At 38.1% G+C, this 17,265-nt stretch overlaps 1 protein-coding gene and 1 non-coding gene across 2 annotated transcripts in view; both read right to left on the bottom strand.

The window, feature by feature from the left end:
* LOC124153910 overlaps positions 1–17,190 on the bottom strand; it is a 39,365-nt gene extending 22,175 nt beyond the window's left edge. The window contains exons 1-6 of the mRNA XM_046527310.1: positions 17,014–17,190; positions 16,450–16,736; positions 16,081–16,265; positions 14,105–14,178; positions 8,628–8,811; positions 429–520 (exon numbers count right to left, since the gene is read on the bottom strand). Of these exons, the coding sequence (XP_046383266.1) occupies positions 429–520; positions 8,628–8,811; positions 14,105–14,178; positions 16,081–16,265; positions 16,450–16,564 (650 nt within the window). The 5' untranslated portion in view covers positions 16,565–16,736; positions 17,014–17,190. The remainder of the gene's footprint in view (positions 1–428; positions 521–8,627; positions 8,812–14,104; positions 14,179–16,080; positions 16,266–16,449; positions 16,737–17,013) is intronic.
* Positions 6,863–6,935, bottom strand: Trnas-aga. The gene has a single exon. It is a non-coding gene; the product is annotated as a tRNA-Ser (tRNA).
* Positions 17,191–17,265: the final 75 nt, after the last annotated feature.

Here is a 17,265-nt window from a genome sequence, read left to right as displayed (position 1 = left end):
GAGATTTTTAGTAGTAACAACAAACTTTAAGAACATCAATAAGTCACCCTTAAATCTAAAATCAAGAACGTCCAAAGAAAATAGCAATTCTCATGAATGGAAATTTGAAGAATCCTTTTGGTGATTGTAATCTTAGGCACAGAAGATGGATCTATCAATTATATTAAAAGCGATATTATATGGGCATAAATTGGCCAAAGGTCACTTAATAGCAGTGAAACTTCACTTCTTTCAGATGGCATAGGTTTGAATTTCAGCCTCCAAGCCAGAAACAAAAAATACTGATTCAAATTTGAACATCAAAGTATAAAATTTAGAAGTTTAGTGCAGAATTAAATGTAGTTCATAAGTTATGCACACTGTCAAAATGCACCAGAAACACAAATTATTCAATTATTTAAGGAAAGAGGCTAAAATCCGACACTTACATGACAATGGACTTCTTAAACAATGGGCAATCAAGAGTAAACGTCTCGTACTCTCCTCCCTCGCCACAGACATTTAACCCGAATTTTTCTTTCTGCAAAAGAAACCCACCATCTAGATTGGCACCAAAGATGCTCATGCAATATTGAACTTAAATTCATGAACAAAATATACCTAAGTTTTTAAGACTACTCATGGTGTCTGGCAATGAATACTTTTCATCAAAACAGTTTTATAATTAAGCAGGCTACCTCTTTAACCTAGGGTCAATATGAGCTTATTAAAAGAGATTACATATATCTGAATGGGAACACGCATTAAGACAAAATATAACACAAAATTAACAACTAGTCTTTAATATCCTGAAGAATATTAAATTATGTAGACATTTATTTATAACACTAAGTGCACATAGTCTAATGACAAGGATGATATTATCTAACTACAACATTAAGGTTCAGCTTAAGGCTACCAACAGACTGATTAATAATTTATTATTATATTTTATATAATACAAACACATAAATGATGGAAAACACAATTTATTAAAAACGAACATTTCTAAATTTTCTAGATGTGGTAAATTCTCAAAAAATACAATGGAAAGGCAGTTTCTATGCATTGCCTACTAACAAGGTCGTGCTATTGAGGTTAATTACAGCCTCACTGATGTGTTTAAAACAATTTAGGGTAACTTATTCAAGTTACATTTAAGCCTTCATTGAGCCAATCTTGACAGTAATGCAGAAAAAAACAGCCGTGCAAGCAAAGCAGCTACTTACTAATTCAACTACGAAATTAAACCCAATAATCATTCCACCCAAAGGTCTCTCTAACCCACTCAACCCCTTGAATACACTGAATCTCAGAGAATTTGAGAACTAAAAGATTTGATAAAATATAAGGAGAATTTGTATTCATACCAGTGCTTTTGTATTTGAGTGAATTTCTAGTTCTTCATCCTTCAAAATGATGGAGAAATTTTAAAACTTATCTAAACCTCATCAAATTACTAAATAGATATTTTACTTAAATGCTGCTTCTGAGTTACAAGAAGAACAATTCACAGGACTGCTGACTATGCATGCAATAGGGTGGTTTCCTATTATTTTTTTATTGCCTAAATCAAAAGATTATTACTCCTGGAGTACGTATTTCACGCTTTTAGATTTTTATACGACGATATCTATTTTTCGCAATTCGAATTCACAGTGCTTCTTGGCATTCATTCTCGCATTCGTACATTTGGACATTAACTTGTATGAACCAATGTACAGCGTAAAACTACCTTATTATTTTGTATTTCTTTGAGCATGATTTTCGAGGAGGTTTAAGGTCGGAAAATGAAAATGCAAATGACAATAGGGTGGTTTCCTATTACAGTAAACTCTTGATTTTACGAAGCAGGATTTTACGAAGTTTTCGATTATACGAAGTGATACTGCGGTCCCGGTGAAAAGCCTATGCTAAATACATGGCGCTATTCGATTATACGAAGTTTCGATTATACGAAATTTTTTGAATTTACGAACCTCGGCTCGGTCCCTAGGAGCAAATGGCATTCGTTTATACGAACTACGGCGAAAAATTTGTCAACAAAACTAGTTACGCCGGCGTAAGTAGCTAAAAAATCAGCGCTTCCAACTGTGGTCCATCAAAAGTGCGAAATTGTAAATGATAATGCAACTTTGGATAGAAATGGGTCGCCAAAAACCTCACTGTGGGAATTTAGGGGGAGTAGGAGTTCAGTTAAAATATCGCGGCTGACATTATGCCCCTATTTACGTGCCTGTTCGTAAACATAGCATCGACAATAATTCGTAGTTTAACATGTCAGGAAGGTCGCGCGGAGTATTTCGTACACCCCTAATTAACCCTTTGCACTGCTGTGAACGTACTTCGAAGACTACTTGACTACTTTTCGCCGAAGCACTTCGAAGGGTCCCTAATCCGGGACCCTTTCCTCGACGAGCTCACCCTCGCTGGCCCCTGAAACTGGGCTATTTTTTAATGCATTACCTGACAACCCTGGGTTTCAAAGGGCAAAGGTGCCATGGGGGGAAAAAGAGTAAAGTGCGTGTTACTGTGGGGCTGTGCGTCAACCAAACGGGCACGGACAAAATAAGCCCGTTGTCATTGGGAAATTTGAAAGGCCACGGTGCTTAAAACATTTAAAATTGGAAGCCCTCCCCGTTTTTTACCATGCAAATAAAAACAGCTGGATGACCAGAGAAATTTTCCAGCAAACGGTTATACGTCTACAGAGAAAAATTGCTGGAGAGAACAGCAAAATTGTTTTAATAATGGATAATGCCACCGTTCATAAATACGTGGAAGATCTAAAATTGGCTAATGTTCGAGTCCTCTTTTTACCCCCGAACTCGACTAGCAAGTCCCTTGGACCAAGGCATTATCCAGGATTTTAAAGTCCTATACCGGAAGAAGCTTGAGCGGTACTACTTGCGATGGATCGGTATGTATACATTCATCTATTTTGCTCATGTGCGTTTGTATATCGATTTAGATATTTTTATTCATGATTATCATTCTTTCAAATTTATTTGCTACTTTTATAAATGGGAACAGAAATTAATAACATCCCGAAATGGACGTTGATACATGCAATCCGCGCCATAATATCTTTTCGTGTATATATTGGCCTTTGTGAATGAACAACTTAAATATCCTAAGTACTGGGCTCTATTTACCGCCAATTTATATTTCAGGCTTCTCGTAATGAAGACGCACTTCCAAGTCTAACCATGAACTTTCTTCTCACGCGCTTCCCCGTTCTCCCATGCTGGGGTTCTGTCTTTCCAAAGCCGTCCCTTCCCTCCTGCCGCCTTTGGCTGATCTTGCTGACACCCACCTTACGCATCCCAAACCCCTCCTTCCCCAGCATTTCCCATTCACTCCCTCCCTAAGGAGACTGAGCTTGTGTGCGTCGCAAAAAAATACGGCCCCCAAAAGTAGACTGAGGCAGAGCTGAAGGCCATTTCCCCACCCTTCTTTGTCTCGCCCCCTTCACCAGTCCTTGTGCTGACCACACTTCTTCCCTCAGGCAATCCCCATCCCACTCTTATTCACCCCACCCACTGGGAACGTTCCCCGATTGTGGAGAAGGGCATGGTTCATCTTTACCTGCAACGGGGGGAAGTTATTAACCGGAGAGAGGCGGAAGAAGTATCTTCCACTATCGGGAAAATGGTGCCGCGCTTATAATTGTCTCTCTTCTTCTCAGCTGACTTTTCAATTGAAATTAATTTCTTTGCTCTTTCCACACTATATTTATTTACGATTATGGCGCGACTATTTCTTAGTGCTAAAACTAAGAAAATCTTTTCTATATGTCAATGATCCTTTGCCTAACTTTCAATACGGCGGAGAAAGGAACACGAAAACTAAATGAGGTGACGGTACAGGTTTTTGCGTGTCATTTTTTGGGAATTCACGCTAGCGAACCAATACTTAACCACGTTGAGAAATGATAAAACGTCTCTTGTAGGAAAACAATCAATGTGGATAATAACGTTTCTATCTATATTTCTCCGATACTGTAAGATGTTTCTCCTGCCGTTTTCCGGTTGGAACCTTGCTCCTGTCGGCATAAAAGGAGAGAAACATACTACATATATGAACAGGTCACCTAACACCCGGTATGAAGAATACAGTCCTGATAAAGAATTAAGTCTTTTATGGCAACGTCTGCGAAGATGATGGAACACAGTAGTCGGACGGAGAACTCAAACAGAATTTACTTCAAATATTCGCCAGAAGATAATCACATCCTACGTTATTTATGATCGTAATTGAATCTCAGTGAAAATAGAGCACATTCTGCTGAAAATACGAAGTAACTCGAAATATTAACTTACGAAGGTTATTTTGGAAACGGGCTAAGACCCTTGTTTTTCTTTTTTTCTCGTCACTGAGCGATAGAGGGCGACATAAATGGCGGTTAGGCCGGCTGCCGCTAAAATTCCGTGGGTGTCAGAAACAAATGTCTATCTTTTGCATACTTAATAGTAGCTATTGGCTCCTAACCACAAATTTATTACTGTTAATTCTTATAATAAACATTGCAATTCATTATTTGATTACGTTTTCTAAACTGGACGGGAATTTCTTTAGCGATCGTTGATGTTGAAGTATGAACAAGAAATGGGAATTTTATGGTGGTATAATTATTTAACGATTTTTCACATCATAAATCGATAGCAAAAAGCCTTTTCTATGAATTATACCGAGAATAACCACCAAAAACATTTAAATAAGACCACTAAAGACAAAAAACGGCGGAAGAAACAAAAGCGAACATTTTTTTCGTGACTTATGAAAAAGGTTTGAATTTACGAAACTCGATTTTACGAAGTGCCAATTTTCCGGTCCCACTGACTTCGTAAAATCAAGAGTTAACTGTATTTTTTTATTGCCTAAATCGAAAGATTATTACTCCTGGAGTACGCATATCACGCTTTTAGATTTTTAAATGACGATATCTATTTTTCGCAATTAAATTAAAAGTGAAAATTTTTAATTGCTCGAAAACGCGACGGCTAAGTATGAATGATGGGAAAAGCCCATGTGACGTCAATCTGGTTCCCGCTGCAGCCGAGTGAGGTGACCTTGGGGCCAGAATATGAGCCGCTTAGATGCAGGCTGCTAGCAGGTAGCAGAGTATCCTGCTAGCAGGTAGCGCTTGGCTTAAATAAGGAATTGTTAATACCTTATCAAACGAAGAAAACTTTCCGACCATGGACAGTTCAAATAGGTGCTTATTAAGAGATTTTTTCCCTGAGCTCTGTGCTTCATGCATGCATTGGTAATCTCAGACGATGTAAATTTCCTATCTACTTGTATAGAAACTAGGTCCCTGTGACATCACGTGGAGTGACATCGCATGGCTACCAATCTGGCCTTTTTTAATGAGGATAAAATTGACCATTGCCATTCGTCTAAACCGGTATTTCTAGAACTAAATAATTTGTATATTATGAATACACCAATGGTGGGTAACGAATCGCAATCAATGCCTTTCATTTTCTTTGATGAAGGAAACTACCCTATCCTAACTAAACTAACTAAACTTTTCACCCGATCATTTTCAGTTCCCCACGTCGAACTCTTTCCACTGCTCTAACCCACGAAGTTGATGTAGTTCGTCAACTTGCCTAAAATGGTGCTTCATGCACTAAACGACTAGAGTTCTCTACATTTTTCCGAGTCATCTACCAACGACATGCGTGCGACAGTGTACGACCTGTCGTACTGTACTCTAAGAACCTTGGATGATGCCCAGGCGACACTCGCCCGGGCGACCACCATGGCGAAGCCGAAAAGCAAATGCTGGAAGATACAAAAATGGAGAAGGATATACGTCACTGCTGCTATTGTCGTCGATGAAGACAGGAACTCGTATTTATGCGATAGTTTGGCATTCCCACCGTAAAAAATGCCCCAGATATGATACGCTAACACTTTTTTCGCGTAGGAATTATGAGGTCTAGGAGCCGATATTCACTTTTTACATTGTTTCTTATGGGATATTATGCTTCGATTAACGTCATTTCGTTTATCGTCACATTTTTCAGGAACGGTAAGTGACGTTAAACGAGGACTCACTGTAAATACTTTCTAGTATTCGAAGTATTTGAGTATTCGCAGATACTATTTGCACATCTCTAGCTAAAAAATATTCTTTAAATCCCAGATAATTGTGTCTAACTTTCAAATAATGGATTTTGCCATGCAATATAAGATACAATAATATAAATGTTCATTCCTTTGAAAGAGAACCAAAGGTCTAGAGCTTGGGAGCTCATCAGAATAAATAGAAATATGCCTGCTAATGTGCATTGGACAAGGAAATTTCTATAAAAAAAGACATTTTTGCCATCAACACAGACGGTTCAAGTGTAATGGTGAAGGATGGTAGATTAACAGCGGCAAACCATCAACTTAACTCTTTGACTAGACAAGCTGAATCTTATGAAAGTAAATTCAGCGATGAAGACTTTCCATTGAGTGAAGAAAGAGATGATCCATTTGAAGATGGATTAGTGTGCAAACCATCTGAACAAATTATTATATGTCTAATCAAAAAATTTCGGAAACTGTTATTCTCTTAAAATAACTCTCAAAAAATGACAAATTTCTTAAAAATAAGTAAAAGGCTGTCATTTTAACATAATAAAAAGCCGATCAGGCCTATTAAGGTGTTCCATTGAGTTATTACGTCAATAACATCCTCGCCACAATTTTCAATTGCTTATTCAACTAGTTGAAAAAGTAGTATCGTGCAATCATGCAGTGAACTAAGCAGGAGAAGGTAGAAAATAATAGTTTAAAGTATACCGGGACTAGCTGCGGTGATAACTTTTACGGGAGTCACCCGCAATGCACAATCGTGCGAAAGATCCACAGAGAAAAAATCATTCGCCTTGACCGGGATTCGAACCCGGATCCCCCGATTTCTGGTCGAGTGCTTTAGCCAGTTAAGCTACCGAGGCGTCATTCTTCCCTGTGGATATATTTTTTCAGGCCTGTTCGGGCTTGCTTGTCCAGGCCTGCTCTCCGGCTGTGGCACTGTGCGCACGATTTGGACTGCTTGTGGCATCATATGCTCAGCAGTCCAGCAACATCTTGTCCGGTAGTGTCCGAAAATATATCCACAAGGAAGAATGACGCCTCGGTAGCTTAACTGGCTAAAGCACTCGACCGGAAATCGGGGGATCCGGGTTCGAATCCCGGTCAAGGCGAATGATTTTTTCTCTGTGGATCTTTCACACGTAGAAAATAATCTTTTTGAGACAGCCTTGACATAGATTATCACCACATAACACTCACGCAATATCCACACCCACCATGAAGGCTATTAATCCTGCATTACCAACTACAACCTAATCAGTTTACAGGCGGTCCTCGACTTTCGTACACTCGACTTTCGTACACTCGACTTTCGTACAATTCGCACTTTCGTACATTCAAAATTGACACCTTTTACTCGACTTTCGTACGCTAAATTCGGACTTTCGGACGTTGGTCTGTAATTTTTTTAAAATTCCCGCGATGTTTATTGCGCATCCCAAAATTCAATTGTTTCAAATGTCAGTATCGGCAGTATATACGAACAATACGAACGTATATAATGAAGGGAATTGTTGGTAATTGACTCTAATCTAGGTGATTTATTTGGGAGAGAGACTGCCTGCTATAGGCTCCTTTATCAAGAGAAGAAGAAAGCCTTCATTGAAGATATTTTTCAAAAGAAGTTGACTAGACATCATCGAATAGCTTTCAATAAAACTAGTAAGACCTTTCTAATTGTGTTTTTTCGTTTGAGTGCTGTTTAATTCATGTAAACCTTCAGCAACAATATTGCACGAAATATCACCCGAATTCCGTTTGTCTTTTGTCTTTTTTGAATAACATGCGGAATATACGCGATCATGAATGTCACCTGCCAAATATCGAATTTTGGTGTAAAAATTAAAAGGTATCCAGAGTGCGGGTTCAACAAATACATTTTGTTATGCTTCTTGATATGTCCTTTTATTTATAGTGGACGTAATAAGTGGAATGTCAACTTAGACGCCAAGAGGAAGTTTCACTCGATAGCCAACGGAGTTCTTGTTTTTTAAACTTTTATTTGCACTTTCTGCCTATTTTCGAAAGAAATTAGATGATTTGAGGAGTTTTATTAACATATTATTAAAATTAAGTCAATTGAAATGAATTCCGTGAAAAAAAAAAGTTTTAGTACGTATATTCCGCTCTTTTGGAACGTAACCCCTAATTAGTATGGAAGTCAATGGTTCGACTTTCGTACATTCGACTTTCGTACAAGTTTTCGGGAACGCATTGTGTACGAAAGTCGGGGACCGCCTGTATATTACCACTGAAGTTATTTTACTACTGACATATTCATTTCTAAGATTTATAAATGGAGCTTTTCATTTTTTATGTGCATCGAATTGTGAAAATAAAAGTTTCTTGTTAAACTACAGCGTATAAGCAATATGTGACAATATAGGTAAGTATCCATGATGGAGAGCAGATATAGATAGGGGAAATGGTATGTTACACACTTTAATCAGATTGTAAGTTGATTTTAGATTATTTTAAACCTACTAGCATGAATACTTGAGGTGTTTTCCATGCAAAATAAACCTAACAGTATAATATTAAGGAAAGACTTTCACCATAATGAGTAGGTGTGGTTGCATTTGCCCAATTGTCTTCCCCAAGTGTAGAGCAGGGTCCAAGCCAAGGGCAGCTACTTTGATGAGGATTGCATCCATTCTACAGTCAATCATCTCTTGGAGAAGCTCAGTTTGGTCTCTCCTCCACAAGTAGGATAAAACCACTAGGCCCAACCTATTACATCTACATGAAAAAAAAAATTTGAAAAAATAAGTAGTATAGAGCCCAGGGAAATCACATCACTCATAATTTTTAACAATTATAAAAATTGAAATGAAAAAATTTCTGGATAATTTCAGAGGTGGAAATAGGGAAGAAAATGGGGCATTTGCCCCCAATCCTTGAGAATTTTTTTTGGCAAAAAATGGAATTAAAAGTTAAAATTCATTTAGCTAATGATAATTAAACAAATTTGATCCCATTGAGAAAATAGTTAAAAATTGATCATAAAAGACAATTTTTCACCAAGAGGACCTTAAAATCTTTCAATTATATGTGGTAAATGTCAATTTATCGCTGGATGTCCACCCCACAAATTTTATGCCCTGATCCACCTATAACACATTTCGAAAGACCTTAAATCTATGGTATACAATGAACGTAGGATTAAAATTGATACATACATAAAAAACTCAAACAACATTATAAAGGCTTCATGGAAAGTGATCAAAGATAATACAAAATCCTCCTGTGGAACCCTGACCCCCTCCCCGATCTTCTTTAATGGCACTCCTTGCTCTGATCCATCAATCACTGCAGATAGCTTCAATAAACAATTCTGTTACTCACCCTCAACCCTGAATTCCACAATTGATTTCAAAGTAGTCAACCCCGAACAGAGTATTTTTCTCTTCCCAAGCACGCAAACTGAAATTATTCACATTATTCACTCCTTCAAAAATAGTTGGTCAGCAGGTACTGATGGTATACCCATGCCTATAATTAAGCATGTTGCCAATGTCATTGCTGGTCCCCTTTCTGACATATTTAATACCTCCATATGCTCTGGAGTCTTCCCAGACCTTTTCAAATATGCTTCAATTACCCCAATTCATAAGAAGGGCCCTCTAAATGACTCGGCAAACTACAGACCTATATCTGTACTGTCTGCCTTCTCAAAGATATTCGAAAAACTCTTTTACCATCGTGTAATGAGTTATCTCAAAACCTTTAAAATACTGAAAAATGCCCAACACGGTTTCTGTAAATCCAAATCCACAAGTACAGCCATCTTTCAGTTATTAAACCAACTATGCACAGCTTTTCAGGAACGCAAATTAGCAGCTGGTGTTTTCTTTGATCTAAGCAAAGCCTTTGATCGAATTAATCATGAAATTCTCCTCTCTAAACTGCAGTCAGTGGGCATCTTGGGGAAAGCTCTCTCCTGGTTGTCATCATACCTAACTGACCGTCAGCAATTTGTCAAATATACCTCCAGAACAGCAAAAAGCATTACAGTAGTTAAGTCAAATCCCCTTACTGTGAAAGCAGGAGTACCACAGGGTTCTATACTAGGGCCATTGCTATTCCTAATTTTCATTAATGACTTGCCAGACAAACCCCTCCTCCAAAATGCCATTCTATATGCAGATGACACCTCAATCATTTCAAGTGAGGTAAATAGGAGCGACCTAGTTAATACCACACAAAGCAGTATCAACAGCATGTCAGAATGGTGTCATGATAACGCCCTTCAAGTCAACATTGACAAAACAGTTTTTCTTCAGTTCCATGGCAACCGGTCTCCATGTACCTCAAGTATGATCTTAAATGTTGGTCCTCATGTGATTTCCCGGGCACATTCAACAAAATTATTAGGTGTTATCCTCACTGACAACCTTGACTGGTCATCACATATTGATTATATAATGAATAAACTATCCACTGGCATATTTATTATAAGAAAGCTGGCTGAAGTAACTACCATTGATACTCTGAAGATGATATATTATGCCAAAATATATCCTCACCTAACTTATGGCATCATCTTTTGGGGTAATGCTAGCTGCTGCCACAAAGTTTTCTCTATGCAGAAACGTGCAGTGAAAGCCATGGCCAGAGTTTCTATGCGAGCACCTGGCTTACCTCTTTACAATGATCTGAAAATACTAACATTCCCATCACTGTACATACTCAACTGTGCCTCTTTTGTTAAGAATAACCCTGAATACTTTCCAAAAAATAGTTCTCTCCATAATCACGCTACCAGAACCACCAATGACATTCACCTCAAAGACTACCATAGCACTTTCTGCCAAAAAGGACCTCTTTTCTCCCTATCAAAAATATACAACAGGCTACCGTATGATATTAAATGTCTTCCACCTACACCATTCAAGAATGCTTTGAAGAAATATTTAATAGAAAATAACTATTATAGCCTGAAGGATTTTATGTTGGGCTCGGAGTAATCTTTGCCCATCAACCACTAAAATTTTAACTTTTTTTCTTTTATCTGTAAAAATTGTAAATGTTATATCACTTCATTTATTTGTAACTATTACTTTAATTATTTACTTTATTTTGACGACTTCCAATGTCACCGGAACATGTGATCTCAAGGAACAATAAAAAAAAAAAAAAAAAAACTATGCTTCACAAAATTTCATTCTTGTTCCGCTCTAGCAGAAAAAAATCCTATTCTTCCTAAACAATATACTATTGCCAAACATCATTGCAGAATTGACAACTTGTTTCATCCAATGACATTATTTCATATTAACCTAGGACAAACAATCCAGCTTTAATTACACACTCAAACTCTACCCACCATTAAGTTCTACATGACCTGGGTTTTACTAAAACAAAATGCAGTTGAATAGAATTTTTTGATTTTTACAAAACCATTAACATTCTATAAACAAAAGTGGATGGAGAACCCAGACCCTGTATTCATCTTGAGCCACACCATAGAAACCTACTCAAGAGTTTCACTAAAATCCCACCTCCATCTTAAAAATATGGATCTATAAAACTATAAATATGATTGAATACAAAACACCGAATTACTAGAAACGAAAATGAAAAACAAAATTTGCCAAAATACTTTCTAAGTATATACTAACTACTAATAAGGAGACACCGCCCAAGTGATGTTCAGGATCAGCATGCGGATGTTATTTTCTGAAACTACAGTGGAACCTCGTTAAAGTGAGTACGGGCTATAGCGAGACCCCCGCTATTACGAGAGATAGCCGATGCACCGTAAATTGATCCTCTAATAAGCATGTTAAAAATTTCGCTTTTACGAGGCCCTTTTGATGTTGGCTCTCACCATAGCGAGGGTTTCACCGCCAGAAAAACTTACACCAAGACTCCTTATTCTCTGTAATTGCTAGCGATCTGTTAGAAATGAAGTTAATGGAGTGCGCAGTCTCAAATTTATCTGGTAAACTGTCGTTTGATAAATAAGTAGTTAATTTTGGTGAAAATATTGTGGCATTAGCATTCGCGAATGCTTGATCTTCTTTTGTTCCTAGGGCGGCAGAAAGCAGTCGTCAGGATACCCGCACTTCCATGAGTTGCATGAATAGAAAGCATTTGATGGAACACACCATGGCCAAAAAAACACCAAACACGTCTAAGCGAGAATATAAAAATAAAGGAGTAATATGTGGTATATTGGCTATTATTTGTACCATCTCCGGTAAAGCGACAATTCGCTATAGCGAGTATTTATTGGTGCACCGTGGGGTGTCGTTTTATCGAGGTTGCACTGTATATAGGTAAGGTAGAAAAAGTGTCACCGCCTTCTTCCACATAGGCCCGGGTTCGAGAGATATTCGCTTGTAAAGATTTCGCGCAGCATGAGATCCCTTGAGTAATCATCACCTCTTAACTATGGCTGTGGTGGTGTGGTCTAGGGCTCTAGTCCTCTAACCTGTAGTGGGTGTCCTGGGTTCGAGTCCCAGTGTTGGCAATACTTTTTCTCTCCTCTAATTTTTGAAATCACCGTTACATTTTATCCCCATTCGTTTTATTTAGTTACTTTGCGATTTTTTTATTTTCATAGCAATTTATAGATTTTAAATGAAACTCCTAATTGTGTCTTACCACGCAAATTAGAGGACGTATATAATGACTTACACGCAAATTTCCGGGGAATTTGATCATCCTCACCCTAGCCATTGCTCCCACAGCCTCTTCGTATATTCGTAATCTCAAGTCTTTCTTCTCAACAAATAAACACCATTGCCTATCCTCGCATTCAGTTACTGACCCTAGCCAGTTTCTCCTCCTACCCTTCCAGTACAATGACCCTGCTTTCCAGCAGCCTACATAAGTCGTTTTCGAGGTCTTCTTTGTTTAGCTTTCGCTCCTGTTTTCACACCATTGGGCCTCAGCGCCTCATTCAGGGATTATCGAGGGTCAGCTTTGGAGGTAGGGTTGTTGGGACGGAAGTTTTTGAAGGACACTAGAAGGCAGGTCATAAGGGAGGCATGGTGAGTGGAAGGATATTCTGTTGTGAGGATCGAGATTTGTTGGGAAGACAGTGGTTCGGCTGTGGAGAAAATCTAATGGAGGGAAAGCCTAATGGAAATGATATTATGAATAAAAACTTTGAAGCCGGAAAATACCGGTGTTTCAGAAATGGAAAAAAGACATTGAAAGTAGAGGCACATGCGACAAACACTGGGGAACGATTAATGAATAGATGTACAATGGGTTAACTGATGCGAGGCAGAGGTGCACATGATAAGCACATTACACAGAAATTCAAGTGTAGGTAATTATATACATCCTCTAATTTGCGTGGTAAGGCACAATTCGGAGTTTCGTTTAAAATCCATAAATTGATATTAAATTTGAAAAATTGTGAAGAAACTAAATAAAACGAATGGGGATAAAATGGAACAGTGATTTCAAAAATTAGAAGAGAGAAAAAATATTGCCAACACTGGGACTCGAACCTGAGACACCCACTTCAGTTTTGAGGACTAGCGCCCTAGAATGCACCACCACAGCCATATTAAGACCAAGTGATTACTCAAGGGATGTCATTCTACACAAAATCTTTACATGCGGATATCTCTCAAACCCGGGCCTATGTGGAAGAAAGCCATTACACTTTCCCTACCTTACCTATATAGTTCCAGAAAATAACATCCGCATGCAGATCCTGAACATCACTTTGGCGATGTCTCCTTGTAAGTAATATTACTTTAGGAATTAAATGCTGTGGCGGCTTCTCTCTCCTCTTGCCTAATGTAAGAGTCATACCAGATCTTATTTCCTAATTAAACTTTTGTTTTCTGTTCCGAGTATAGTGGGTCACCTATCAAAACTTCTTGCAGAATATATAAGAACGGTACATATACACCTATATGCCAAATTACGAAAAAAAAACTCTTAATAAGTCATGAAAAACTCTTTCATTTAAAACTGATGAAATAATTTTATTCAAAGGAAGGTCTGGGGTACTGAATTACTGGATTTGATTGCACTACATCATAACATTAATAAAAGTTGCACTCACACATTTTCCACTCGAACCCGCTGATAATCAGAAAGGATAGCCCCAACAGCCACTGCATCAACCTCAATTTCATCCTGGAAAATAATTAACATTAAAAAAATTGGAGCTCGATGCACTGCATTTGCAACATTATCAGCCTTGATCAAATTGGTAATAACCACCCTATTTAAGGTGGTTTCCTATTATTTTTTTATTGCCTAAATCAAAAGATTATTACTCCTGGAGTACGTATTTCACGCTTTTAGATTTTTAAATGACGATATCAATTTTTTGCGGATAAATGAAAAGTGAAAATTTTCAAGAGCACGAAAATGCGACGGGTAAGTATGAATGCCAGGAAAACTTCCGTGTGACGTCGTTCTGGTTCCCGCTGCCGCAAGTGAAGTGACCTTGAGGCGAGGCTCTGAGCGCTGATACGACGCAGGATGCTAGCAGGTAGCAGAGTACCATGCTAGCTGGTAGCGCTTGGATTAAATAAGGATTATTAATACCTTACCAACGAGGAAAACTTTCCGACCTTAGCCTGTTTAAATAGATGATTATTAAGACATGTTTCCCTGAGCTTTGTGCCTCATGCATGCATTAGTAACCTCAGACGATGTAAAACTACTATCTACTCCTATAGAGTCTAGGTCCCTGTGACGTCACGTGGAGTGGCGCCAATCTGGCCTTTTTCAAATGAGGATAAAATTGACCCTTGCCATTCGTCTAAACCGGTATTTCTAAAACCAAATAATTTGTATATTATGAATACACTAATGGTGGGTAACGAATCGCAATCAATGCCTTTTGTTTTCTTTGATGAAGGAAACTACCCTATTATAATTTTAACCCGTCAGCACCCAAAGTTTTTTTAAATTCACACATATTTCGCCTTCAAAAAATAAGATACATATAAGCTTAACACAATGAACACAATTCAAACTGACTGAATAATAGAGGAAACTTTCTCTTAAGTATGGGCACCGAAATGTACGCTAAAATTCACATATTAAATGCATAATAGGAGTATTGGTTCAGCACTGCACTGGGTGCCATATGGCACCCGTGGGCGTTGACGGGTTGACAGGGATACCTTGTATAACTTAAGTTGCATGCAGCAATCAGTCACTCACCACCTCCCTCTCTTGCCTTTACAAAATCTACCCCGCCTAAATTTATGACGTGAATAAACCTTTCTTAGCAGCACCCCTTGATAAAGCAAACAGCATTTGAGGGGAAAATGTAGGGATCACCCAAGCATAAAAGCAACAACATAGTCCAGTGGTTTTTTATATCAATTCGACTAGCATTTCTCCTCTTTCACAATATACTGTATCTCCCAAAAGAATGGAGAATGTAACCTTAAACTAGGCCACCCTCAACCTGATCCACTCTCCTTATACCACCATCCTTCAGAAAACTTCCCCATCAAATAAATGATTTGGATATCACAGCAAAACACATACTGATGGGATACAAATAATGGAAGGAGCAACCACTTGCTCACAAGGGAATAAGGAAAGGACCCTTGGAGCTAATGTGGCGGGGTCCTTTCTACTCTAATTTGCCAGGGATCAACAGAAACTTTTCACATTATTCCTAAGTTTCATATCATCAGAAGTTTCTCACAAAACAATCAATGGAACACATTATGAAGGGACTTTGGGACTTTATTTTTTTTCAAGTAGGATGACTAAGTTTCAATGTTCGGTAAAAAGAATTTGCCGTAGTTCTGCTTGATAGTCTTGAACCGTTTTCTTGACAATATGCACAAAGAAATTAATTAGAATTATTCATACGTAAAAGCTGAATTTAAAAATTTGAGGGAACAACCACCAAACTGCAAGGTGTGCGTCCATTTAGCAATGTTTCTGCAATGTCATATTGCATAACTGATATCTAGACTGGAGTACAACCGATTATATAATGAACGACCCCAGATGCTTGTGGCGCAACCGAAAACCTAAAAATTCTCATGGGGCAATTTTACTCACTTTAACTTGTTTCAGTAGATGATACAAATCCTCCACCTCATCTTCCAGAGTAGGGGCATATATAGATCCCTGATGCACGGCCAAACCATGGGTTACTTTCCGGTATAGGGGCAAATCGACAGCTTCAGCAAACATGTTGATACCATGATGCCCGACGGTCTGATACATGTAACTGTCCAGTTCATCTGATGAATGAAAATATTTTAATACAAATGAAATTAATAGCAACGAACAAAAACTTTGGAATTAAGTTCAATAATAAGCACATCATTGAATCCTTTACACCCACAGAGACTTCTCTATGTATTACACAAAATTCAAATGAATGCCCTTTCATCACCAGCAAACAAATATACTGCATTTTCATACCCTTGTCTTCCGGGCATAAGTTAGCAAGTGCAACGATATCATGCCCTGCAGCAGTGCACTGCATCATGTTGTAACAACTGTCTTTTCCTCCACTTATTAAAGCAACTACTCTCATGTTCGCTGAGGTGGGATCTTACTCAGGTAACCACAAAATGCAGATTGCACCACCGGTCACGAGTCGAACGCTTTCGTGTGCATTGAAGTTATCTCCCATGGAAATAACTTAAAACATGACGTTTCCGATGAGTTACGCACTTTATTCCATACACCACGTAGGCCACACGTGCCTGTGAAGAAAATTAAATGTTTACTGAAATTTCTAGCTCACTACCAACGCATTTCATGCAACACAAGTGTGAGGGTTCTACAGATGGCTAGGATTAAGGTTAAGAATCTGAAGTCTTTAATCATTCATCAAAATTGAGAATACCAAGTCAAAATAAGGCATTTCATAACGAAAGGCACAGGAATAATTCTGTGCCCACATATTTTAAACGAAAGGCACAAAAGGATCACGATGAGGGACCTTTGTTTAAATTCTAGTAAACTTAGGGAATAACATACAATTAGGAGCCAATTGAGATGTCGTCACTGCTCTTCGCAACCCCGCGAAGGCAATCCACACAAACATGGAGGAAATTTTATATTTATATTTGATCCATAAACACAACTTTTCAATTACAGTCTCAAGTCTACAATTTGTTTTTCAGATATTATTCCCTACTGAAACTCCATCTTCTGGCCACTTCGGGTAGCATGAGTTTGTTGAGATATTGGTTTATCAATGACGAAAGAAGAAGTAATTATATTCAAAAT

The sequence above is a fragment of the Ischnura elegans genome, chromosome 2 (assembly GCF_921293095.1).
Source record: "Ischnura elegans chromosome 2, ioIscEleg1.1, whole genome shotgun sequence".
Classification (NCBI taxonomy): Eukaryota; Metazoa; Arthropoda; class Insecta; order Odonata; family Coenagrionidae; genus Ischnura; species Ischnura elegans.
Note: the sequence above shows the minus strand (reverse complement) of the source record. Positions and strands in the feature narration are given on the sequence as shown.